The sequence below is a fragment of the Pleurodeles waltl genome, chromosome 11 (genome assembly GCF_031143425.1).
Source record: "Pleurodeles waltl isolate 20211129_DDA chromosome 11, aPleWal1.hap1.20221129, whole genome shotgun sequence".
NCBI classification, from domain to species: Eukaryota; Metazoa; Chordata; class Amphibia; order Caudata; family Salamandridae; genus Pleurodeles; species Pleurodeles waltl.
In genome coordinates, this window is record NC_090450.1 from 337654181 (window position 1) to 337681614 (window position 27434).

Consider the following 27434-nt stretch of genomic DNA (forward strand, 5'->3'; position numbering starts at 1 on the left):
CCAGGTTGCAGCCTTACATATTTCGCTCATAGGAATGTTTCCTAGAAAGGCCATTGTAGCACCTTTCTTTCTGGTTGAGTGTGCCTTTGGTGTAATAGGCAATTCTCTTTTGGCTTTAAGATAGCATGTTTGAATACATCTGACTATCCATCTAGCAATGCCTTGTTTAGAGATTGGATTTCCTATGTGTGGTTTTTGAAAAGCTATGAACAGTTGTTTTGTTTTCCTGATTAGCTTTGTTCTGTCAATGTAGTACATTAGTGCTCTTTTGATGTCTAATGTATGTAGTGCCCTTTCAGCCACGGAATTTGGTTGTGGGAAGAACACTGGCAATTCTACTGTTTGATTTAAATGGAATGGTGAGATTACTTTTGGCAGAAATTTTGGATTTGTTCTTAGAACTATTTTATTTTTGTGTATTTGAATAAATGGTTCTTGTATGGTAAATGCCTGTATTTCACTTACTCTTCTGAGGGATGTGATTGCAATGAGAAATGCGACTTTCCAGGTTAGATATTGCATTTCACAGGAATGCATGGGTTCGAAAGGTGGACCCATGAGTCTTGTTAAGACGATGTTAAGATTCCATGAAGGAACTGGTGGTGTTCTTGGTGGTATAATTCTTTTGAGCCCTTCCATGAATGCTTTAATAACTGGTATTCTAAATAGAGACGATGAATGAGTAGTTTGTAGGTAAGCAGATATTGCTGCGAGGTGTATTTTTATAGATGAAAAAGCGAGATTCGCTTTTTGCAAATGTAGTAAGTATCCTACTATGTCTTTTGTAGAGGCATGTAATGGTTGTATTTGATTGGTATGGCAGTAGTAAACAAATCTTTTCCACTTAGATGCATAGCAGTGTCTAGTGGAAGATTTTCTAGCTTGTTTTATGACCTCCATGCATTCTTGTGTGAGGTCTAAGTGTCCGAATTCTAGGATTTCAGGAGCCAAATTGCCAGATTCAATGATGCTGGGTTTGGATGCCTGATCTGTTGTTTGTGTTGTGTTAACAGATCTGGTCTGTTGGGTAGTTTGACATGCGGTACTAGTGAAAGGTCTAGTAGAGTTGTATACCAAGGTTGTCTTGCCCATGTGGGTGCTATCAGTATGAGTTTGAGTTGGTTTTGACTCAACTTGTTTACTAGATATGGAAGGAGAGGGAGAGGGGGAAAAGCGTATGCAAATATCCCTGACCAACTCATCCATAGAGCATTGCCTTGTGATTCGCGGTGTGGGTACCTGGATGCGAAGTTTTGGCATTTTGAGTTTTCTTTTGTTGCGAACAAATCTATCTGGGGTGTTCCCCAAATTTGAAAGTACTTGTTCAGAACTTGGGGGTGAATTTCCCATTCGTGGACTTGTTGGTGGTCTCGCGAAAGGTTGTCTGCTAGTTGGTTTTGTATTCCTGGAATAAATTGTGCTATCAGGCGAATGTTGTTGTGAATCGCCCACTGCCATATTTTTTGTGTTAGGAGGCACAATTGTGTTGAGTGTGTTCCTTCTTGTTTGTTTAAATAATACATTGTTGTCATGTTGTCTGTTTTGACAAGAATGTATTTGTGTGTTATTATGGGTTGAAAGGCTTTTAACGCTAGAAATACTGCTAACAGTTCTAGGTAATTGATATGAAATTTTGTTTGGTGTATATCCCATTGTCCTTGAATGCTGTGGAGATTGAGGTGTGCTCCCCACCCTGTCATGGAAGCATCTGTTGTTATAACGTATTGAGGCACTGGGTCCTGAAATGTCCGCCCTTTGTTTAAATTTTTGCTGTTCCACCATAGAAGCGAGAGGTATGTTTGGCGGTCTACCAACACCAGATCTTGAAGTTGACCCTGTGCCTGTGACCATTGTGATGCTAGGCACTGTTGTAAGGGTCGCATGTGTAGTCTTGCGTTTGGGACAATGGCTATGCATGATGACATCATGCCTAGAAGTTTTAGCACAAATTTTGCTTGTATCTTTTGGTTTGGAAACATAGCACTTATTACCTTGTGGAATGCCTGCACTCTTTGTGGACTTGGAGTGGCAATTCCCTTTGATGTGTTGATGGTTGCTCCTAGATATTGTTGTGTCTGACACGGTTCTAGGTGTGATTTTGTATAGTTGATGGAAAACCCCAGTTTGTGAAGGGTTTGTATGACACATGTGGTGTCGTTTGCGCATTTTTTTACTGTGTTGGTCTTGATTAGCCAATCGTCTAGGTAAGGGAACACATGTATCTGTTGTCTCCTGATGTGTGCTGCTACTACTGCTAGACATTTTGTGAACACTCTTGGTGCAGTTGTTATTCCGAATGGCAACACTTTTAATTGGTAATGTATTCCTTTGAATACGAACCTTAGGTACTTTCTGTGAGAAGGGTGTATTGGTATATGAAAGTACGCATCCTTTAGGTCTAATGTGGTCATGTAATCTTGCTGTTTGAGCAGTGGAATGATGTCTTGTAGTGTGACCATGTGAAAATGGTCCGATATGATGTAGGTATTTAGTGTCCTGAGATCTAATATTGGTCTTAATGTTTTGTCTTTTTTTGGAATTAGAAAGTACAGGGAGTAAACTCCTGTGTTTTTTTGTTGTACTGGTACTAACTCTATTGCATCCTTTTGCAGTAGTGCTTGAACTTCTAGTCCTAAAAGTTCTAAATGTTGTGGTGACATTTTGCGTGTTTTGGGAGGGATGTTTGGTGGGAATTTGTGGAATTCTATGCAATAGCCATGTTGGATTATTGCTAATACCCAATTGTCTGTTGTAATCTGTTGCCAAGATTGGTAGAATTGGCTTAGTCTTCCCCCCACTGGTGTGGAGTGAAGGGGTTGCGTGACTTGAAAGTCACTGTTTAGGTGGAGGTGTTTTTGGAGTCTGGAATCTTCCCCTACTCCTTGGGAATTGACCCCCTCTATATCCCCTGAAACCTCCCCTTTGGAATGAACCCTGATATGGTGTGGTTCTTGTTTGTTGGCTGGTGGTGTCTGTGGGTTGGCCACGAAACCCCCCTCTAAATGGAGTTTTTCTAAAAGAGCCTCTGCTCTGCGGGGAGTAGAGTGCGCCCATGGCTTTGGCCGTGTCTGTGTCCTTTTTAAGTTTTTCAATGGCTGTGTCCACTTCAGGGCCAAAAAGTTGTTTTTCGTTGAAGGGCATATTAAGGACAGCCTGCTGGATTTCAGGTTTGAAGCCTGAAGTGCGGAGCCAAGCGTGTCTCCTTATGGTGACAGCAGTGTTGACTGTTCTCGCTGCAGTATCGGCTGCGTCCAGTGAAGAGCGGATTTGATTGTTTGAGATCGTTTGTCCCTCTTCAACTATTTGCTGCGCCCTTTTTTGGTATTCTTGGGGAAGATGGTCTACGAGAAGTTGCATCTCATCCCAGTGAACGCGGTCATATCTGGCCAGCAGCGCTTGAGAATTTGCGATGCGCCACTGGTTGGCTGCCTGTGATGCTACTCTTTTTCCTGCCGCATCAAATTTTCTGCTTTCTTTGTCCGGAGGTGGGGCGTCGCCAGATGTATGGGAATTTGCTCTTTTGCGAGCTGCCCCTACTACTACGGAGTCAGGTGGTAACTGCGAAGTAATAAACACTGGGTCTGTGGGTGGTGGTTTGTATTTTTTATCCACCCTTGGGGTGATGGCTCTTGATTTTACGGGCTCTTCAAAAATTTGTTTTGCGTGCCGTAACATCCCTGGTAGCATTGGGAGACATTGATATTGGCTATGTGTAGCCGAGAGGGTGTTAAATAAAAAATCATCCTCTATAGGATCGGAATGCAGTTGGACATTGTGGAATTCTGCAGCCCTAGCCACCAGTTGTGAGTATGAGGTACTGTCCTCTGGCGGTGACGGCTTTGTGGGGTATGAATCTGGATCATTGTCCGGCACTGGGGTGTCGTATAGGTCCCAAGCGTCTTGATCCTGATTATCTTGACTTATGGTAGTTTGCGCTGGTGAGTGCATTTGTGGCGGTGTTTGTGCCGGCGATGCCTGTTGTGGTGGAGAGGGCGGAGGCGTGACTTTTTTAACCACTTTGGCTTGTGGTTGTGCGTCATCCTTGAGGAGACCGATCCTTCTTTTCCTCATTATTGGGGGAAGGGTTGATATCTTCCCTGTGTCTTGCTGGATGTACAGTCTCTTTTGTGTGTAGTCTGATTCTACACTTTGGAGCTCTTGTCCAAATCTGTGCATCTGGCCACTTATTCCTTGTTCCTCTGTGTAGGATGAAGGTGTGGAATTTTTCGGCGCCGAGAGAGAATCTTTTTTCGGTTTCGGCACAGACAGAATTTTTGTTCCTTTCGGCATGGAGTCTCGGTGCCAATGTTTTTCGGTGCCGGTATCTTGTTTTTGTCTCTCGGAGCCGCTATCTCGGCTCCGAGGTTGCTCCATGGCGGTCCCTGGACCGGAGTCGGGTGTCTTCGCTATGGGCGTGCCCTTTTTCGGCGCCTTCGACAGGTCGCCTGTTTTATGGGTCGAGCCATGGCCTGTTGGCAGTGGCGTCCCCTGGGCTTTCGTTTTCTCGATGGTTTTACTTTTCGACGTCTTACTCACAGTTTGTTGCTGTTGTTCGACGTCGGAGTCTCCGGATTCTGAGTCCGGAACCGAGAATGTTTCCTCTTCGTCGTCGAAACGTTGTTTTGTCGGCGTGGACGCCATTTGTAGACGCCTGGCTCTTCGGTCCCGGAGTGTTTTTCTGGACCGGAAGGCTCGACAGGCCTCACAGGTATCCTCCTTGTGCTCGGGGGACAAGCACAAGTTACAGACCAAGTGCTGATCTGTATAAGGATACTTACTGTGACATTTTGGGCAGAAACGGAACGGGGTCCGTTCCATCAGCTTCGATGTCGCACGCGGTCGGGCCGACCAGGCCCCGATGGGGGAATCGAAGCTACCCCAAAGTCTTCCGATGATCGGTGTCGATGTACCTAACTATCCCGATACCGAACGGAACAATACCGACGCTTTCTTCCGAGATTCTGACTAACTTTCCGAACTGAAACACGGAGCGAAAAGGAATACGTCCGAACCCGACAGCGGAAAAAAACAATCTAAGATGGAGTCGACGCCCATGCGCAATGGAGCCGAAGAGGGAGGAGTCCTTCGGTCCCTTGACCAAAAAAGACTTCTTCGAAGAAAAACAACTTGTAATACTCCGAGCCCAACACCAGGCAGCGGACTGTGCCAAACATGTGTATCTGCAGCAACATATGCTATCGAACATATAATTTTAGTCTGTGTTTATATGAGTGATGCCTTTCTCATTTCATATCCTCACAGCAGGATCTTGAAAAATCTTAGGGACTATGTGGCTCTGCCAGAGTACTTCTTTGGCTGAAAAACACTGTAGATAAAATCTTCTGTGGATCAGTGTAAAACTTGTTAAATGTTTAGAGGCCCTCTCTTCAAGAAGGAAGAAGGGAAATATTTTGAAAGGTGTGTAGGAAAGTACCATCTTGCCTGGCATGTTACCCCCATTTTTCACTGTATATATGTTGTTTTAGTTGTATGTGTCACTGGGACCCTGCCAGCCAGGGCCCCAGTGCTCATAAGTGTGCCTGAATGTGTTACCTGTGTTATGACTAACTGTCTCACTGAGGCTCTGCTAACCAGAACCTCAGTGGTTATGCTCTCTCATTTCTTTCAAATTGTCACTAACAGGCTAGTGACCAATTTTACCAATTTACATTGGCTTACTGGAACACCCTTATAATTCCCTAGTATATGGTACTGAGGTACCCAGGGTATTGGGGTTCCAGGAGATCCCTATGGGCTGCAGCATTTCTTTTGCCACCCATAGGGAGCTCTGACAATTCTTACACATGCCTGCCACTGCAGCCTGAGTGAAATAACGTCCATGTTATTTCACAGCCATTTTACACTGCACTTAAGTAACTTATAAGTCACCTATATGTCTATCCTTTACCTGGTAAAGGTTAGGTGCAAAGTTACTTAGTGTGAGGGCACCCTTGCACTAGCCAAGGTGCCCCCACATTGTTCAGGGCCAATTCCCCGGACTTTGTGAGTGCGGGGACACCATTACACGTGTGCACTACATATAGGTCACTACCTATATGTAGCTTCACAATGGTAACTCCGAATATGGCCATGTAACATGTCTATGATCATGGAATTGCCCCCTCTATGCCATCCTGGCATAGTTGGCACAATCCCATGATCCCAGTGGTCTGTAGCACAGACCCTGGTACTGCCATACTGCCTTTCCCGGGGTTTCACTGCAGCTGCTGCTGCAGCCAGCCCTTCAGACAGGCTTCTGCCCTCCTGGGGTCCAGCCAGGCCTGGCCCAGGATGGCAGAACAAAGGACTTCCTCTGAGAGAGGGTGTTACACCCTCTCCCTTTGGAAAATGGTGTGAAGGCAGGGGAGGAGTAGCCTCCCCCAGCCTCTGGAAATGCTTTCATGGGCAAACATGGTGCCCATTTCTGCATAAGCCAGTCTACACCGGTTCAGGGACCCCTTAGCCCTGCTCTGGCGCGAAACTGGACAAAGGAAAGGGGAGTGACCACTCCCCTGACCTGTACCTCCCCTGGGAGGTGCCCAGAGCTCCTCCAGTGTGCTCCAGACCTCTGCCATCTTGGAAACAGAGGTGCTGCTGGCACACTGGACTGCTCTGAGTGGCCAGTGCCATCAGGTGACGTCAGAGACTCCTTCTGATAGGCTCCTTCAGGTGTTGCTAGCCTATCTTCTCTCCTAAGTAGCCAAACCCTCTTTTCTGGCTATTTAGGGTCTCTGCTTTGGGGATTTCCTTAGATAACGAATGCAAGAGCTCATCCGAGTTCCTCTGCATCTCTCTCTTCACCTTCTGCCAAGGAATCGACTGCTGACCGCGCTGGAAGCCTCCAAAACTGCAACAAAGTAGCAAAGACGACTACTGCAACTCTGTAACGCTGATCCTGCCGCCTTCTCGACTGTTTTCCTGGTGGTGCATGCTGTGGGGGTAGTCTGCCTCCTCTCTGCACTAGAAGCTCCGAAGAAATCTCCCGTGGGTTTATGGAATCGTCCCCCTGCAACCGCAGGCACCAAAGAACTGCATCACCGGTACCCTGGGTCTCCTCTCAGCACGACGAGCGAGGTCCCTTGAATCCAGCAACTCTGTCCAAGTGACTCCCACAGTCCAGTGACTCTTCAGTCCAAGTTTGGTGGAGGTAAGTCCTTGCCTCCCCACGCCAGACTGCATTGCTGGGAACCACGACTTTTGCAGCTACTCCGGCCTCCGTGCACTTCCGGCGGAAATCCTTTGTGCAAAGTCCAGCCTGGGTCCACGGCACTCTAACCTGCATTGCACGACCTCCTAAGTTGTCCTCCGGCGACGTGGGACTCCTTTGTGCGACTTCGGGTGAGCACCGTTTCACTCCACTTCGTAGTGCCTGTTCCGGCACTTCTGCGGGTGCTGCCTGCTTCTGAGAGGGCTCCTTGTCTTGCTCGACGCCCCCTCTGTCCCCAGACGCAATTGGCGACATCCTGGTCCCTCCTGGGCCACAGCAGCATCCAAAAACCCTAACCGCACGATTTGCAGCTAGCAAGGCTTGTTGGCGGTCTTTCTTCAGGAAAACACTTCTGCGCGACTCTCCACGGCGTGGGGGATCCATCCTCCAAAGGGGAAGTCTCTAGCCCTTGTCGTTCCTGCAGAACCTTCAGCTTCTACTGTCCAGTAGCAGCTTCTTTGCACCCACAGCTGGCATTTCCTGGGCATCTGCCCATCTCTGACTTACTTGTGACTTTTGGACTTGGTCCCCTTGTTCCACAGGTACCCTCGACTGGAAATCCATCGTTGTTGCATTGCTGGTTTGTGTCTTTCCTGCAGAATTCCCCTATCACGACTTCTATGTCCTTTGGGGAACTTTAGTGCACTTTGCACTCACTTTTCAGGGTCTTGGGGTGGGCTATTTTTCTAACCCTTACTATTTTCTAATAGTCCCAGCGACCCTCTACAAGGTCACATATGTTTGGGGTCCATTCGTGGTTCGCATTCCACTTTTGGAGTATATGGTTTGTGTTGCCCCTATCCCTATGTGTCCCCATTGCATCCTATTGTAACTATACATTGTTTGCACTGTTTTCTAATACTATTACTGCATATTTTGGTATTGTGTACATATATCTTGTGTATATTTGCTATCCTCATACTGAGGGTACTCACTGAGATACTTTTGGCATATTGTCATAAAAATAAAGTACCTTTATTTTTAGTATATCTGTGTATTGTGTTTTCTTATGATATTGTGCATTTGACACTAGTGGTACTGTAGGAGCTTCACTCGTCTCCTAGTTCAGCCTAAGCTGCTCTGCTAAGCTACCATTATCTATCAGCCTATGCTGCTAGACACCCTATACACTAATAAGGGATAACTGGGCCTGGTGCAAGGTGTAAGTACCCCTAGGTACTCACTACAAGCCAGTCCAGCCTCCTATGTCAGCCTCCTGTGTCAAAGTCCTGAATCTAGGAAACAAAGAAAAAATCTCTCTCTACAATAAAATACAAGTGGTGTGTAGTTTGGTAGCGCTTGACAGTGTTGTAGCAATCTCACAAAGCCCACATGTTTGCAATAATCCTGCTGCTGGCTAGTCCATCTCGGCCTGTAAGACAGGACATGGGCTGTGAGAAGCTGGAGGGGCTGTGGGAGAGCCAGCACCGAGGTGATTGAGATGGGCAGACTGCCGGCGACGAGGTCAGCCTGAGGCGGCCAAACAGCCAAGATGGCTGGGCGAGGAAGGCGGCCGCATCAAAGCAAGATGAGAGCCCTAGTGCATGGTGAGTGGAGAACAGTCGCCCCATCCCTCACATGTGAATTGGGGAGTAAGAAGACACCGGTAGGCAGGAGAAGGAACTGTGACGTTGACCCCCAGTTCCTCGATGCCTCAGAGGAGAAGTCTGGTGACCTGCTGTAGGCACCATAAGACTGCCAACGGAGGCACTACATGCCCGTAGGTTTAGGGGAAACTAGCGACCTACCTTTAGAGGAGAAGACGGCCCCTGGTAGCTTGGCCCATGGGCGGGCAGACTCCAAACTGACTGCTTCAACAGACATAGGATGGCCTAGGGGCCTTGCCCATTTTTGAAAGATATTGGATAGGTCAAGCTCTCTCCTCAGCACAACACACCACTCAGATCACCCGCCCTGGCATGGGTGGCCCACAAAACATTAGGGTCCTATGGGAATCCAACATGCAGGACCACAAGGAGCAAAGCAACATACCTGGCAAAATGTGATACCTGGGAGACATCAGCTGGGCCAATACGGAGAAACAATCAGCTCTCATGCCGCCTGTCCAAACATCAACGGCAGGGGACTGAAGGGGCAACCAAAGCTGCAGATTCCTAAGCCAGCAACAAGTCCAGACAGTGAAGAATAAAGCTCCACCCAAGCAAGGGACACTGGACAAGGTTGCCAAGTCGATACCGCTAATCCCACACAGGAAAAAGACAAGTTGCCCAATACCGCACCAAGTGAAGAGGGAATGACGTGCCCTCGACACACAAGCAACCCCATGCACTATAGAGTCGTCGCAACAGGTCCTGGAGATCAAAATTGGTGATGAGGGAGCGCACCTTGCACTACTATGACAGGCGTTACATAAAACCAGAGGCCAGATGGTAGAGGCAAAATCACGTATTATGACACTGGGGGACACCATCAAGGAATTGAACCAGACGGTTTAGAAGATGAAAGGCCTAACTGGAGAACTGGCGACCTGAAAGGAGGATGTCGAAGTCCACTCTCTACACGGTATTCTTCGTTCCACAGGATCTCCTGAGGGCATAGAGGGTCCCCACCCACAACAGTTTGTTGAAACCAGCCTGTGCACCTTCCTGCCGGAAGATCGACTTTCCAACTCCTTCTTACAGAGTGAGAGCATTGGGTCCTCGTGGCGAGGCACACATCATGGAGGATTTGCAGTAGATGGGGCAGGAGAGTAGCGAGATGCAGACGCCACAGAAACACACCATGGCCAATATAAGAGGCATTCCTCATGTGACCCCCCCTCATCGGTGAATCACTTACCACCTTGACATGGAAATTGAATTGGATGGGCTTCAACATTAAAAGGGGAGTGGCAATCTATATTCTTTCAGAGATACTCCTCTGACTTGATGTTAATACAGGAGAGCGACTTTCTGCGGAACATATGTAAGTGCCTTCAAAAAGGGAGGGCAGGGTACATACTACTGGCCTATGAAGGGTTTTCAAGAGGTGCCAGTGGGGTCACTATATAGGCTAGGAAAAAAATCACCCTTCCAAGTGAAGAAACAATGGGTGGACCCCGAGAGCTGTTATGTGGCGATGAAAGTCATCACACTTTGTGACGCGAAAGACCTTCTTTGAATAAAAACATATTGCACACAACCCAGTCTAACACTAGATGGTGGGATTATGCTAAGCATGTGTATCTACAGTCACACATGCCTCGAACATATATTTTTCTCTGCAAGCTCAGCAGTAATATGGGCGGCATAAGGCACAATGTAGTGGGTTTCCTTGGTTCTTGAGAAGATTACAACAAATTTCAAGGAGCATGGGGTTTATTAAAGAATTTCCTAGAATGAAATGAGAAGAATAATAGGTAAGTGTTAAGAAAAGGTTTAAAATTAAGCATTCCTGATACACACTAGATAAGGGGAGATGTGGCAGATCAATCACCAGGCTTGCTTAAATAAAACAAACTGCAGAAACAGCAAAGCCTGTTGCAATGAGAGGATGTCAAGTTGTTTTCTTTAAAATGTAAAGACTGGGAATAGTCTCTAGAGACTTAACGATTTGGTATTCCCCTTTTGACTATCTGCATTTGTAAGATGACATCTTTATCGATCTGATCCCATAAATGTAGCTTATATCTAATGATTATGGCAGATAGTTTACTAATACTGTTGCCCCTTCTTTAATGTGTGATAGAAAATATGTATATAGAGCAAATAATTGTGAATGCTTCATGAGTTGATGGCACACACACTCAGCCTGGTTCACCAACTCCTTGCCCAACAGCAAGGAACACTTATCCTCTAAGACTTTGATAATTCTCATTATGCCTAATCAGACAGAGGTCTGTATCGATAACAGGTAAATGACAATAGCAGTAGTCTGCACCTGAGTTATGCCCTGACAGCATCCCAGACAATGTGACATGGAGCACAATGCTGAAACAGAATTACATAATATAGCACAATAAGGGACACTGATGGATAATGCCCTGTTGAATGTTTATCTCCTAATACCCATGGAAAACTGGACCCTCGCGATTTCTAATTCCATGGGAGTGTAATTAGTATTATAGTAAGGGGAAAATAGTGAATGTGCCCATCCCCCCCCAAGCAGGAAGATAGTAGCAAAATTAATATAAATGCATGCACTATGTGATGAGGCAGATAAGTTGGGGGAAGAGGACATTCTCTCCATCAAGTGACAAGTTGGTAAGTTATAGTAAGCATGGAGGGCTCACCGTCTTTTGGTCTTGGGATATCCAGGACCAAATGAGGTGCGCTGATACATGGGTTCATAAGTAATACTTACCCAAAATGCAGGGAACCAGTTAGGTATCAAATTGTACCTCCATCAGCTCCTAAAAGTGTGGATCATCCTTATATTAAACATAAGGTAGCTTACCCTGATTGATTTTTAGGTTTAAATCCTTTCATTGTTCGCAACCACACCAGAGAGATCCACAGTTACTTGAATCTTAGCATCACAAATTTATTCATACAGTATTCCACTTCTCTATTGGAGCAAACATTGTCTGGGACACATTTTTATACTCTGAAACCATTACTATCAATAGGCCTAAGTAAACCATACAACTCACCCAACATGGCCAGGTGAAGGAAAAAATGGTCCTGGGGGTTGGAAGTTAAAATGAGTAAGAAAGACCAACTTGAGTACCTTAACACAAGATCATATATCAAATTAACATATTGTAAATCTACTACTGAGGAGTGATTTTGGTAGGCACTCTTCAACCTATAAAAGAAGGTGCATGAATGAATGAACGTATTTGTCAAGCACAATGTTCATGGGATCTTGGTGCTGAGAGAATATTCTGCATAATATAAAGCACAGAGTACACATACATGGTAGAAAGCATGGAGTACACATTAATACTTTACCTATCCACGAATCCCCACAGAGCTGAGCTTCAAAGCAATCGCCAGATCTGATGCTCAGCCAGAAGGACCCTGTTCAACTTTGACAACAAAAAAACATCCCGAGCTGCTTCCAGAGTATTTATTCTATAGACCCCGTTGTCAGCTTCAGAACCTCAGTCTTGCAGGAATGCACAAAGCTGCATCAAAACCCAAGGGCGTTCAACTCCTATTTTAAACGCTTTATAGGTGCTGCCTATGGCTCATAGAGGCTCCTATTTTGATTTTACCCTTTCTCGCAGTTGTTTTAGTGATCGTCTCACACAGTTCAGTGTAAGCCAGTTCTGTCCACATATCTATCCCCTTATGTGCCCTCTTTCATGTACAGTCTATTATTGGCAGAAAAGAGGCCTTCACTGTAGACACACATATCACTATTTCTCCAGTCAGATGGACATTTCCAAGAAATTGTTACGCTGCCATTCTCAGGTCCCACAAAAGATGCTCTAGTTAAGAGACCCCAAATCTTCCTCTGCCACTGTGATATGTGCTGAACTTCCTTCATGGTACCCTGAGTGAGGCCATTCTTTTAAACATGCTATGCGTCTAAGCTCTCTGCTCTAAATCCGTCATGCAGCCATGATCAATGTTTCACTAAGCATAAGTTCTTGCAGACTGTCCTGCACTCTCTTCATCTGAGCTACCTAGAAGACTGGACTCGAAGAGAGAAGAAATCGACCTAAACTTTTGCAACACAATGTTTGTATTCTTCTGTGGCATAATTAAACCAGGAGAGGAAGTGACACTCCCTACCTTGGGCACTCCCCAGTCTTCTCCCAGGCACCTGCTCAATTTCCACACTCTTGTGTCACATCGTAGGGGATTTCTTAGGCTTCTTAATATATGGTTCTCCCAGGGAGGTCATGACTGACCTGTGAGGTCACCCAGGTAAGCCTACTATGCTTCGTCGTGCTGGCAGGTTTTGGGATCCAGCAAAAAGCCTATCTACACCACCATCTTGCTCAAGTTTAGTGATTGTGTTTCAGTAGGGCCTTATCGGCATCAGGCACCCAGGATATTAGCCACATATGTGCACCTGGCTCCACGTTCCTTCAGACACTCTACAGAGCCCAGTCTACAGCCTCAGAGACAAGATGAAGCTCCTTAAAATGTGGCCATTCACAAGCCTGCCAAGCTCTGCCGTCTGACAGATTTTTTAATTCTTGGCTGATCCACCTGCCTGAAATAAAAGAGCTATTTGTCATAAATGTAGTGCTTTAACTGATTTTCAAGATAGTGACACCTTAGGCATAGGAAATCTGCAAGTTGTAAATTACTGGAGAGGCGTACATTGGTTCAAAAACCTTGTGCTCCTGAAATGAATTGTGTGTTCCCACTATTGTACATATATTAACGTGCAGGCTTTCAATGTGCTACCACAACACCTCAGACTTTGCTCTATTGTTAAACCGGGTCATATTTCAGCCTGGAGGAAAATGCAATACAGAAGCAATAAATAAAGAAATGCATGCCAATTCATATTAATGCAAGAGGCCACCTTAGCTAACTAAGGGCTACATGTATCAATTTTTTTTTTTGCGAGTCACAAAACAGTATGTAGGATAGTGTCCTTGACACTATTTGCGACTTGCAAGGGTGTCGCAAATGCCTACCTCATGATTATTCATGAGGTAGGTCGCAATTTGCGACCTCTTGGGAATGGCGGCCCTCACAGGGATGGTGGCCTGCTGGAGACAGCAGAACACCATGTCTGTGACTGCTTTTAAATAAAGCATTTTTTTTTTTGTAATGCAGCCCGTTTTCCTTAAAGGAAAACGAGATGCATTACAAAAAATGAAACGTTTTTGTTTAATTTTTTCAGAGCAGGCAGTGGTCCGTAGGACTACTGCCTGCTCTGAAAAAATGTTTTCAGTGACATTAACAAAGGGGAAGGGGTCCCATGGGAACCTCTTCCCGTTTGCGAATGTTTTAGCACCAGTGTGACACTGGTGCTGACCGCGATTGTTTTGCGACCGCATTCGCGGTCACAAAACAATCATACATGGGACTGCGAGTTGCAATTAGGAAGGGAACACCCCTTCCTAATTGCGAGTGGCAATCCCATATTGCGATTCGGTAAAAAGTTTACTGAATCGCAAAACTGCCTTTGTACATGGGGAAGTGCTTTTTGCATGTCCCAAACAGCCAGATTCGCTGTTTGCGACGTGCAAAGAGCTTCGTACATGTGGCTCTAAATTTCCTATTGTTGAGTGATATTTCTTCTACTTTGTCCTAACACCCCTCAATGGAAGCCTCCTTTTAATCCCTGCTCTGAGCAGGTGTTAAAAGTGCCAGAAAAAAATGACGCAAAGAAATCTAACAGAAGGGTTACATGACCTGCGCCTCTTTGTAAATATGTCACAGCGTGTTTGGCCTTCTAACCACACATTAATGTAAAAAAATGACACTAATGTGGCATTAGAATGGCACTAGGGTCTCTTAAATATGTCCCTATGGTAGTGTTTAATTTGTGCTTGTTGTTACCGATGCGCAGCACCAGCACTTATTTTTGAGGCCTGGCGCTTATTTTTCTGCCTCAAGCATTTACTGTGAGAAAAAGACACATATGGGAAAGACAGAGGAGGAGAAAAACAAAAAAGCTTCACAACGGGAAAAAAAGCAGAAATCTGCAAGAGTGAGCTGAAGGGGCAGGGAGTGCCTGTAAATGGATTGAAGAGGCCCGAGATGGCTTCAGGATTACGCTACCTCTGTATTCTGTGTTCATTCATTTAATTGCAGCAGCCGCATGTTTAAGAGGAGGGCTTTGGGCACCGGCACCTTTTTATTTACAAATTAAGCACTGCCCTATGGGGCATATTTGAAAAAAGTGGCGCTGCACACAGTGCTGCACCACTTTTCCTGCGCCCTTTAGCACCCCACCTAATGCCACCATGTGTGTGTCATACTTAAAATACGTTGCACTATCGCGGTAGTTAGGGGACTAGCATCAGAATTTTTTATACTAGTCCGGCACTTTGCAGGATTAGCATAAAAAATGTTGAAGCTAATCCTGCGAAGCACCCAGAGGGCCCACTGTAACCAATGGAAGCCTCCTTTTAATGCCTGCTCTGAGCAGGTGTTAAAAGTGCCGGAAACAAATGATGCAAAGAAATCTAACAGATTTCTCTGAGTCATTTGTTTGGCCCCCCCTTATTGGGGGGATGCCCTCTTTGCATACATTATGCCTGGCCCAGGCACAATGTAGCGCATACGGTTAGAAAGAGGCGCAATGCATGCACTGCACCTCTTTGTAAATATGGTGCAAAGTTTTTGGCCTTCTCATGCCACTTTAATGTAAGAAAAATTACACTAATGTGGCGTTAGAATGGCACTAGGGGCTCTTAAATATGCCCCTATGACAGAGCTTAATTCGTGCTTGTTTCCAGTGCGCAGCACCAGCACCTATTATTGAGCTCTGAGCAGGCATTAAAAATGACTGAAAATAATGACGCAAAGAAATCTGTCAGATTTCTTTGCACCATTTTTTTGCCCCTCCCAACGTGGAGATACCCCCTTTGCATAAAGTATGCCTGGCGCAGGCATACTGTAGCGCAAAGGGTTACAAAGTGGCGCAATGCCTGCATTGCACCACTTTGTAAATATGGTGCAGCGTTTTTGGACTTCTAACGCCACATTAGCTTAAAAAAATAACACTAATGTGGCATTAGAATGGCACTAAGGGCTCTTAAATATGCCCCTAAGGGGAATATTTGAAAAAAGTGGCGCAGCACACAGTGCTGCACCACTTTTCTTGCGCCCCTTAGCACTCCCCTAACACCACCATGTGTGCGATGTATTTAAAATATGGCGCAACATGGCAGTAGTTAGGGGAATAGTGTCAGAATATTTTACGCTAGTCCGGCGCTTTGCAGGATTAGCGTAAAAAATGTTGATGCTAATCCTGCAAAGCACCCAGAGGCCCATTGTAACCAACAGACGCCTCATTTTAACGCCTGCTCTGAGCAGGCATTAAAAGTGCTGGAAAAAAATGATGCAAAGAAATCTGTCCGATTTCTTTGCACCATTTTTTTGGCCCTCCCTACCAGAGAAAAGCCACCTTTGCATACATTTTGAGTGCCACAGGCATAATGTAGGGCAAAGGGATACAAAGTGGCACAATGCATGCCTTGAGCCACTTTGTAAGTACGGCACAGCGTTTTTGGCCGTCTAACGCCACATTAGCGTAAAAAAATGATGCTAATGTGGTATTAGAATAGCGCTATGGGCTCTTAAATATGCCCCTATATTTCATGTGGCTAGCTGAGTGGATTAGTAAAGCCAGCCTTTACAAGTGCTTTAAAACATATGAATGTATGTGAAGGGGGGGCGATGGAGAGATGAGGGGCACATTTGCCGGGTGGTAGTGAGTGAAACCCAGGAGGAGGTCATGGGGTGGGGGGGCGCCACAATAAACTGTTGCACAGGGCGCCAGCAGCCCTAAAGCCGGCCCTGCCTGTCTGTGTCACTCTGCCCACCCTCTCCTTCCCTAAGTCCATCACATCTTCACAGGGTGCTGCCCTCCTGTAGACTTTTTAGCTTTGCTGGATCTTTGAGATTCAAAATAGCGCCAATCTGCTAACATTTTTCGAAATAAAGCCTAAAAGCTCAACTTCTGGATGCAGCTTCACAGCTAAGAACCAATCCATAAACATTCAAATTGTTTATGGATCTTTGCCTCTTTTTCGTTTTCAATCAAAACAATTCTCTTTGAGCCACGTGTGTTTTGCTGAGTTGTCAGCAGCCATCAAGTCTGTTACAAAGGAAGGGGCATTGGAGAGGGGCATTGGAGACGGCCAGGTGAGGGGAGCGGCAGAGGCAGGAAAGTATGTAACAAGGGCATGGGCAGGGGCAGAGGAAGAAGTAGGAGAACCCCCTGACTCTCTCCACTCTTTGCACTTGGATGCTCCTCTTGCAGGAAGTTCATGCCGGTAGTGATGCCAGCTCAACCAGCCTTTCCCTCTTACTTGAATCCTTTCCTACCCTACCAGGGGCACTACAAAGGCTCCAGGCAAAACAGCAATTGTGACCAACAGCTTGATGCCCATACTAGTGACTAATTTACACAGGAGAAGAGGATGAGAGAAGTAAGGTATGCCTACAGGCATCATCACAATCTGGTAAAACGAGACAAAAACAGGCCTCTCGTCAGGCTTATCTCCCTTGATGCTCTTGTCAGGATTATCTCCATCTGTTTTACCACCTTGGCTGTAATTAAGGTAAGGTCTTGGGTGTATTTTTAAATAGCAGAATATTATTCTCCACACTGGATAATTTAACCCGCTTTTAGGTCGAGCATAGCAGTGCGCAAGCGCTGCTTGGCCGACGTGTTGGCATGTATCTGGGCTTTTAACAACACCCATCGCACACCCATCACTAACTCTATCATGGGCTTGCCTTTCAAAAATCCTTTGTTTTCATTGGTAAATGCTTTACGTTTATCCCTCCTTGGGGCGGTTTTGTTACTGCCTTGGCCATCAACCCTGATACATGGATAATTGCACTTTTGCCAATAACTTTGACTGCAAGCAAACTTCTTTTTCCTTATGTGTCTCTTCTTGATGCTCACGCTCAAGGCGGCAAAGGCGCTTTGAATCGGCTCGCTTATGTCAACTACTTAATTTTTTTATTTTCAATTTGTGTGGCAAGAAAAGTCTAGTTAGGAATTTACAACGCTAACAACTCTAACTCGAGTAAACGCGAGACCTATTGCATTGCAAATGCTTGTTATGTATAGGCATTAATTTATCAACCTGTATAATGCTTGCTCAAAATGTTTTCCTAATGAAAAACCATAATTAAGGGAAGGGTTGAAATGCTGTCTATAACACCAGGATTTAGAATAGGCAACTTCTGCCAAGTTCAGGCATTTAGATGTGAATCATGCAGTCTAATGTTTACATAGTTATTGGGCCTTTGTTTCTTGTACATACAGGTGTCGCCAATGTTGCTATTCACTTGCTACTGTGTCATCACTAGAGCACCATTATTTTTGTGCTAAATAATTTAATCAATTTACCATTGTTATTGTGTAGTTAGATAAAATCGTTCCCCAACAAGATAATACACACATGATAAACGTATTTAAAGCAGGACAGATAATTCATCATGAAACTAAAAAAGATGGTGCGCCTCAATAAAAGACGCTAAAATAAAGATTAGTCACAGCTCGGAGTATAGGCAAATTCAATAACAATAATCCTCTAATAGCTTAATCACGTTAGCAGTTAAATGCATACAAAGGATCCTCATTTTTAAAATGTAATGATAACACATCATAACAATTAGAGGAAAAACCCTTTTGCTCACGCTTACATTTCGGGAAAATATAAAGGAAATGGAGAATTCTGGTGGATCTCAAATTACAAAGTAAACATTTATCAAAGCCTATTTTATTTTCCTATGAGCGGATTCTCTGAAGTCGAATAGACAAATCTTATTCTCAGGTAATCCGTTTTAATTGATTTTCTAACTGAGAAAGCAATATAGCGTTGAATAACAGGTTATGAATATGAACCACCTACCAATCTAAACACCCAAAGCTGATTTAAGAGACCGAATTATAGCAAAATCTGGCCATGGATTGTAGTACAACAATGGTTGGATTCTGCTGGATGGAGCCAGCGACATAGCCTGCCTAATACCTATTTTCCATAACTTATAGCTGGAATTCATTTTACTCTTATCACCTCCAGTATTGGTGTCAGGGATGGACCAGTAAGTTCTCCACAAGCAGTAATAAGGCAGAAAGTGAAACTGATTTGAGTTTAGATTAAATGATTCATGAAGGTGGCCAACTCCCTTGTACAGCCAGATGCCCAGATGTTTATAACTGGATATTACTGTATAAGTTTGCCTTTCAGTACCAGCCTACCCAAAATATAGTTGTATTCACGTTTGTAATATTTACACTCAAATACTGGAGTCCCACTAGGGCTCTATACTATTTCATAGGTGTTTTAGGCCATCACCTGTCTTCTCCAATAAACCAGTACCCTCAGCATGATGTAAAACTTGCACTGTATGTCCACCTATTCTTGGCTATCATGAGCTATCATTCGCAGGTTTGTAACATAACGAGTAAAAAGGCTCACATGCACCCTTGCTTCGGTCTTCTATTTGTTTTGTTTTTTGCTGTGATGAGACTGTCAATTCCTAATTTCAAACCGGAGAATTATACTTTAGTTGTTAAATAGGGCGCAGAAGCCCAGCAGGTATTCTCCAACTGTCTAACTTCCTCCCCACATCATGGGGAGCTACCAGGTATGGCTACCTATTAGCACTGCAAGAGCCAAGATATTATCAGTTACTCCCCAAATGGGAAGTGTATGTTCATCATTCATGCATGACTTAGGGGGTCATTACGACCTCGGTGGTCTTTTCGCAAGACCGCCGAGGTACCGCTGTGCTGAAGACCGCCAGTGGTGGCAGTCTTCCGCGCCGCATATTATGACCGCTGGCAGGCCGCCGTCCTTTTTCGTATGGAAAGCCACCAACAGCCATACTGGCGGACGGCAGGAACGTGGAGGTTGCTCAACCTCCACTTCCACGTCAACAGAACACCGCCCACTGAATCACGTCCCATGATTCGGTGTGGTGGTGTTCTGGTGACGGTGTTCTGGTGGCGGAGCTGCCCCCATGGATCCCATCCCCTCCCAGAGGATCAACGGACAAGATAAGTTGATCGTCCGTTAGGAAAGGGGGTGGGGGGGTGTTGTGTATTGTGTGCGTGCATGTGAGAGTGTAGAGGGGGTGAGTGAGTGAGTGTATGCGTGCGGGGGGTGCTGTGTGTATGTGAAATGTGTGCGGGTCAGACAGTGTGCATGTCTGTATGTGTGCGGGTATGTGTTGTCGGGGTGTATGTGTGTGTGTGTAGGGGTGTGTATATGTGCATGTTGGGGGTGTGTATATGTGCATGTTGGGGGTGTGTGTATATGTGCATGTTCGGGGTCGGGGAGGGGGGTTGTGCCACCTTGGGGGGGGTGTGGGGTGTGGGGGGGGATTCGTGGGGGGCAGCAGGGGGTGGGGGAGACCCCTATCAGTGCCAGGGAAGGAATTCCCTGGCACTGATAGTGCCTACCGCCATGGATCTCACGACCATCACCCGAGATCCATGGCGGTATGCAGGGTCCTGATACCATCAGCGGTCTAGTGATGACCGCCGGGCTGGAGACCGCAATCTCCAGCCCAGCGGTCTTCACCGCCATGGCGGTCGGAATGATGAAGTGGTGGATGACCGCCGTGGTCATAATTCCATTTTTTTTCCCGCCGGCCTGTTTGTTGTCTTACCGCCGCTTTACCACCGACCGCCAGGGTCGTAATGACCCCCTTAATGTCTTTCAGCAGCAATGAAGCATAATGTTTGCCATTAACATCAAGTAAAGTTATCCTTTTATGGCTTGTGGGATTATAGCAGGGTCTTTCTCTTATCTTGAACAGTGCACAGAAACTGGGTGCCGCGAAGGGAACATTACGTTTGACAGGGAAGACAAAGACCACTGATGCTTCATCAGACCTACTTTTGTGATGACCTGCAAGGTCCTTACAATAGAAAGTCAAGCCAGACTGTCTTCTTGAATGTCTAGTTACAGATTAAAAGCCCCCACAGGTGTAACATACAAAGATGTGATGGGTTAATGTTGCATTTATATGTTAATTACCCCATGCTCAAATTGATTCACAGGTTAGTTCCTGTTTCTGTTGTTCTGGTCTGTAACGTGAGGCACTTTATAGTCCTAGCAGATAAACCACAAATTGTAGAGGGAACTTTTGGCAAGTTGAGGAGTGGGGGTTGCTACTCATAACAAGAGCTGTTGCAGGGACCTTAGAATGAGCAGTCACTACTCATTTTGGCATGTTACTTTTATTTGTCCTTTTGCAGCTAGTTGTATAGCACAACTGTGACAAGGCAATAACTTTGCAGTTGCTAGACTGGCCAAGAGAAATGTACTCAATTACTTAAATGTAGATCACTCTGAGCACCCATTTCAGACCGGGAACATTCCTTATGCTGCTCACCTACTGCCTACCAGTTTGTTCAGTGGCCAGTCATTGTTATAATAGAAGGAAACTTTTCATTGAAGCAGACGGTAAACAGATTTTACTGCCAAAGTGCATTACATTAAAATGTAGTTATGCTTCATTTTACTTTTCTTGTGAATTTAACTTGCATATTTCATTTTTTTAGATACAAATGCATATCATCAGCATATTACACTAACAGTACAGTATAGTAGACTTATACAAGGTCAGCTGTCAATAAAATGCCAGTCGCTCTTCAACTGATTCTGGCACTTTCCTTTTCCCCATATCATCATACCCTTCTCTCAGCAGTCTACTTCCACTCCTTTTAATGCGTCTGACCCTAATGTATTATTGATGTCACACTCCTTTGTATATGTCACATTTCCTGGATTAGCTGTAATCTTACCTGGTGTGAGGCTTAAAACATCAGAACTACAAAAGTGAGAGGGCTGTCGTTCCACCAACTCAAACATAGGCAAGGCTCCTCGTAGATGAGACATCTAACAGGGACAAGAAAGAGTCACCTAATTAAGAACTGTGACTTCCAGCTCTGTCACGCGCCTATTGCACTGGCAAACATAGAAAGCACCATACAGTAACAATTCTAGTAAATGGTATACTGTTATTTCACCTGGCAAAGGCCACGCACATTTTTAAAAAGTGAAACTGCAGAATTTTGGAGACAAAATAATGAAAAAACACAGTTGCCACAGAAATTGTGCTGAAAAAACACAATCTTGTAAACAACAAATGAAATAATGAAAAATAAACATTTATATTTATATATGTACATTTATATACTTGTTCTAAGTAAATTAGAGGCCTACAGTAGCTTACTACGGGGCATCTCACTATATACTCTCTCCTCATTAGACTCAAACTAGCTAATTTGGACCTTGTACAAGTTCTCTAAGCACATGCTTACCTTATCTTATTGGCAGCTGCCTGCTCACAGGAAAATCTGGACATCTTACAACTATTCATTTTTTTATATGACATTTCCCCAGATTACCTTTCTGAATCCTTGACCACCCACACTACCACCTGCAATGTAATATCTGCCAATCAAAACCTTTTACTCTTACTAAAAGAACAATATACTGCATTTTTTATAGATTTATTTTAACAGTTTTCTATTGCATCTGAAAAATCACAAACACCAGGGCACTTTACCCAGAACTATTTTGTGCATATTATAGCTCAAAGGTATACATTTGACAGTACAGACAGACCAAAAAGGAGTAAAAGAAAGATAAAGACTAGGTAAGTTCTTAGAAATATCCTACGAATGGAAATGGTGGGTTTGAATCCGATATTAAGGGACGGAAAGTTCCAAGTGGTGGTTGTAGTACCTTTGAATGAATATTTTTTCCCTAGGGAAGTTTTCAATCAAGGATTTTCAACTTGTAGTGAGGTTCAATTTTTGCGTTATTTTTGGCCACCAGAGATGATCAGGAATTAGACAGGTAAATTGGTTTAGTCAAGTAAAGAGATTTGTAGGGAGACAACATAACCTGACTTTGATTCCGCAGAGAATTAGAGTGATCTGATCAAAATTACTTAGATCAGTAGTAAGTCTACAGTTAGAATTTCTGGAGCTTCGACTGCGGTTTTCAGAAGATATGCAAAAATGTAGTGCTTGCTTTTTAAAAAACAATTGGAGGTAGAACTATGTGTACTTGGCCATCAGGTAAGTGTGTGGGATGAGAGTGAGGACCGAGTCTAGTGCGAAGACCAGTGACTGTACTAAGGGTGACAGTGACTTAGCAAGTCTTCTGATTTCAGGCTGAATAATAGTGAAAAGTCAACTTTTTCCAAAGTCTTGGTTGAAATGAGAATAAGAGTAAAGACTTCCTTGATGATGGTAGGTGCTAGGTGAAATGAGTGTGTGATATTCACATCACACCACCAAGACACCCTTTGGGTTACAAGGAATTCTAGAAAATGAGCACTCATTTATTACTGTGTGGAGGTACCCATATCATCAAAGATCAGACTCACTTAATTCATGTACAGGTTGAAAACAGTAGAAGCAACGATGGAGCCTTGAGGAATGCCTCAGGGAATTGTAGATGTACCAGAGATGTGTCTTATCAATTTCCCCACTTAATGTCACCTTGGGCGCAAAGAAGAGAAATAAGGACTCTACCATAAAAACCCATTTGGAGCTCCAGCTTAAAAATAAGCCTCCTATGATCGACATTGTCAAAAGCTGAAAAGAAAACAAGAGGACTAGGTCACCAAGAATCTCCCTCATCCACTGTGTGGTGCATATTATCCATATTTTTCAGCATCGCTGTTTCTAGCATGAAACCCAAAGGGAAGCCCAAATGAAGGTGTGCAACCTGCTGTTTCTTGGGGATAATGGTGTTTAATTTTTTAGCAAAGATAACCTTGATAGGTGTTCCAAGCCAAGGAATAATTCTCACCAGTCATATTTGCATACCAAAGCACGATCCAGATTGTGTTTTAAAAAATTTGGGTTATTTGGCCAGATATTAAAACATCAGGTAAAGCACCCTGAGATAAAAAGTACACTTACCATATCAGACCAGAAGGGTTTGAAGATGTGGAAGTTGCTTTTTATGTTGTTTGCTGTTAGAGGGTCTACACAATAGCTTGTTAGATATTGTAAAATGGGGAAAGATGGGAAGGATCCTCACTGGTGATGTGATGAGCAGCATCCCAGATATTTTTGGTTTTTCAGAGCAGGCTATTGTTTATGGATTTAAAGGCATCAACTCTAGCACTACCATCCTGTGAAGGAATCCCCTGTTTTGGATTCTAGATCTCTCTAGATAAGGAAAGAGAATTGAGTGTCTCTACCCACTGATTAAAAAAAAAAAAAACAAAGGTACTTGTTGTCTTGCTCTTTATTTTTTTTTATTTTTTCATTTTCATTTGTCCAGTTTTTATTGTTCTTACATAGTAGTTGATTCCAGCTTTACAAGGGATCACAACTTGATATGAAGTATGTACTTTGTTGATATGTAGTGAAACAGCCAACACATGTTTCACCCACTGCTTGGTTATTTTGTCTGGGGCTTTCTCAAGGCTGTAAAGTTGGAGAGAAATGTGGATATAAATATTAATTCTCAGATAAGTGTTTCCAACATCATATGTGAAAATCAGACACCATGATTAGGCGGTTTGTATTATCCACATGGGTGTGTCCAGACACGTGTGTGCATTGACCAGTTCATAGACAAGAGGTAGTGGTGCAAAGAATTGTAATCACCCAAGGGCGGCTCTTCCTCTAAGGCGGAGAAGCATTGCTCCACTGGTTTTACCAAAAAGGAAAAATTAAATGATAACAACGTACATTACGTTATTATCATTTTATTTTTCCTTGTAGGGATGGTGATGGAGGGAGGTGCTCGAGGAGGACTATGTGCACACAAAGTGAGCATGTCTTTTTTGGCTGGCTGTGTTCGGTCGGCCAAAAAGACATGTGCACTTTGCATGTTCTCTACCCGGCTGTACAGCACAGCCAGGTAGAGAACATGCCCAGGCTCCCATTCCTAGACTGAGTGGCAAAGCAAGCCGCTCAGACCAATCATGACGCTGCTTTCAGCAGCGTCCTGATTGGCTGGGAGCCTGTGCTCAGAAGGGGACGGAGGGGAGACAAACATTCCCACCCCCCCGGGCCTTCGCACCCTGTTCTGCCCTGCTGCCTCTGTTCAGGGGCAGCCGCCCATGTAATCACCCAAGGTGCTATACTAGAAGTGTGTGTTAGTTATTCTTAAGGGTCATTTCTAAAGGTGCTGGCATGCAGCTCATTTGTGGATGATATGATGTTGCCAACTAATGGAAGAAAGCAAAAGGAAAGAAATAACAAATATATTGTGTGCAAAGATACTAAAAAATTGGGATTATTTTGGGGTTCAGGATTGTTAGTTGAAGGCTCAACTATCAGATCAGAGTATTGCTATTGCAGATGAATAGTATTAATTGAGAGCAAATGAACATGCAAGAAACTGTGCATATTAGTTTTCAAAGAGAAGTTACCAGTGGGGATTTACTCATGTTCAAAGGGGTGTATGTGGTCAAACACCCAGTATTTACCTCATTAGATAGTCTTCAAATTCTGCATGTATTATTTCAGTAAAGGTCAAATAATAGCAGTCTTGCAGATCCTTTCAATCTTGACAATTTTACTGCTCAGAAAAAGTTTCACTAAGTATGTTCCGAAATGTATGCACAATCTACATCATAATAACGTCACTTTACATAAATGTCATGAGATGCTCCTTGCATACTGTCTATCCAACACATAAGCGATATACTGTGGAGTTTTGCCAGCATGTTCATTTAAAGACATACTTGGTGATTAGAGTCTGTTAATACAGAGACCATTTAAGGTTCATTGGTAATGTGAAATCATCAAGCACAAATTTGAGCAAAGCGATTTGAGTTGAACACTGCAGTGTTCATCTTGGAGGTCATTATGTAGATTATCAGATTAATTGGACCAAACAGGTTAGGATAAAGATGGTAGTTGATTGCCGTTCACTTTAATTTAAACGTGAATCAGAGTATAAAAGAATACTTTCATAATATACTCAAAACAGACCAGAGGCTAACTCTCATGGAACGTTTCGATACACAACATCTTCACCAACTAACATTTACCTTTTGTGGACTGGAGAAACTAAAACAACATCCCCAAGGGAACAGTCTGAAACTGATACTAAGAAAAAGTGAAAGTGCTGTGATCGTCAGATACGACACAGTGACCTAAGGTCTGAACAAGTACTGGATACTTCCGAAGCACAGACAAGTTGCTGACAAACCTAAATGGGCATGTAAAATTAATCATATGTGAGTCGTATGTTTTCCCATTTACAAGATACTGAGGGGGTCATTCCGACCCTGGCGGTCAAAGGCCGCCAGGGCCGCGAATGACGGAAGCACCGCCAACAGGCCCATTCTGACCCCCTGAGTATTTATGAATATGCGTAAACATGATCATTTAAAGTTCAGGTTCAATTATTAAAACATTTCAGGTTGAATGTGCTACGTTTTGTATACTGGAAATGCAGAAGACCGTTACTGCAAATAGTAATTCCTCTCAAATTATGTAGCTCACCACTTGGCAATAGGCCGACCCAAAATGCAGTTGATAGAAATTGATATTAACATTAGCAAATGAAAACTGTATGCTTGAAAGTCAAGAACAACAAAATGATTTGCAGTTTTAGAACAAATAAAGATGGGACTTCTTGATTCAAGAATATAGGTCCTCATTATGACATTGGCATCTTTCCCGAAGACCACCGTGCTGGTGGGCGCCAAAGGACCGCGGTGCTCAATTGTGACACACAAAAACAAAATTGCTAGAACACAGCCACAAAAATGACACCGTCAGGCCGGACGACGGTGGCACAGATGTGGTCCCACCACCCACACCGCCATGGCAGAAAAAGACCGCGCCCCCAATGCGACCCACAAATCAGCACAGCGGTCATAGCGCAGTAGTAATCTATTGGCAGTCAGGACCGCAGCAGCCAACATGGAGCCTCCACTGCAACACAAAACCACATAGGCCAATTTGAATACCCCACACCTGAAACACATACACACACACCTCGCCCCCTATAAAACACACACAACCCACAACTCCATGCCACGACAAAAAACGGACATACATTGCACGACCACGCTGAAGATCGCACTGCACACAGACATCACAGAAACCTGCACACCTCTAACGCACACTTCACTTAAAATATCTTACAATCACACACACATCACACTCACCATGTCCTGACAAAAGCATCCACGTTTCACTGACAATGAGTTAAGGACCCTGGTGGATGAATTCATGAGGATAGAGGCGCAGCTATTCGGGGCATGAGTCCAGCAAATGTCAATGGCAAAGAAGATGGAGTTACGGTGGAGAATCATCGACAAGGTGAACTCAGTGGGAAGCCACCCACGCACAAAGGACGACATACACAAGAGGTGGAATGAACTGAGGGGAAAAATCTGGTCCCAAATCGTCTTCATAAAGTCTGGCGGTGGGCCCCCACCTCCTCCCCTGGAGCTCACATCATGGGAGGAGAAGGTCTTGGCGATCCTACACCCTGAGGGTCTCAGTGGAATCCCCGGAGGACTGGAAACTGGTAAGTCACCTATAGTCCCCTTGTATGAAGTATACCTGTAATGCATGCACCCCCATCCCCTGCATGCCCACCCTACCGCACTAACAACAATCCCAAAGTGCACACTCCCAAATGCACAAATGCATGTACAGCATGAAGAACGACGACTCCCAC

At 44.4% G+C, this 27434-nt stretch overlaps 1 protein-coding gene across 2 annotated transcripts in view; it reads right to left on the reverse strand.

Moving 5' to 3' along the window:
- Positions 1–27434, reverse strand: part of ATG4B (autophagy related 4B cysteine peptidase) — a 483533-nt gene that overhangs the window by 47179 nt on the left and 408920 nt on the right. For both annotated transcript variants that reach the window (XM_069213627.1, XM_069213626.1), the window contains one exon: positions 21563–21656. In XM_069213627.1, the coding sequence (XP_069069728.1) occupies positions 21563–21656 (94 nt within the window). The remainder of the gene's footprint in view (positions 1–21562; positions 21657–27434) is intronic.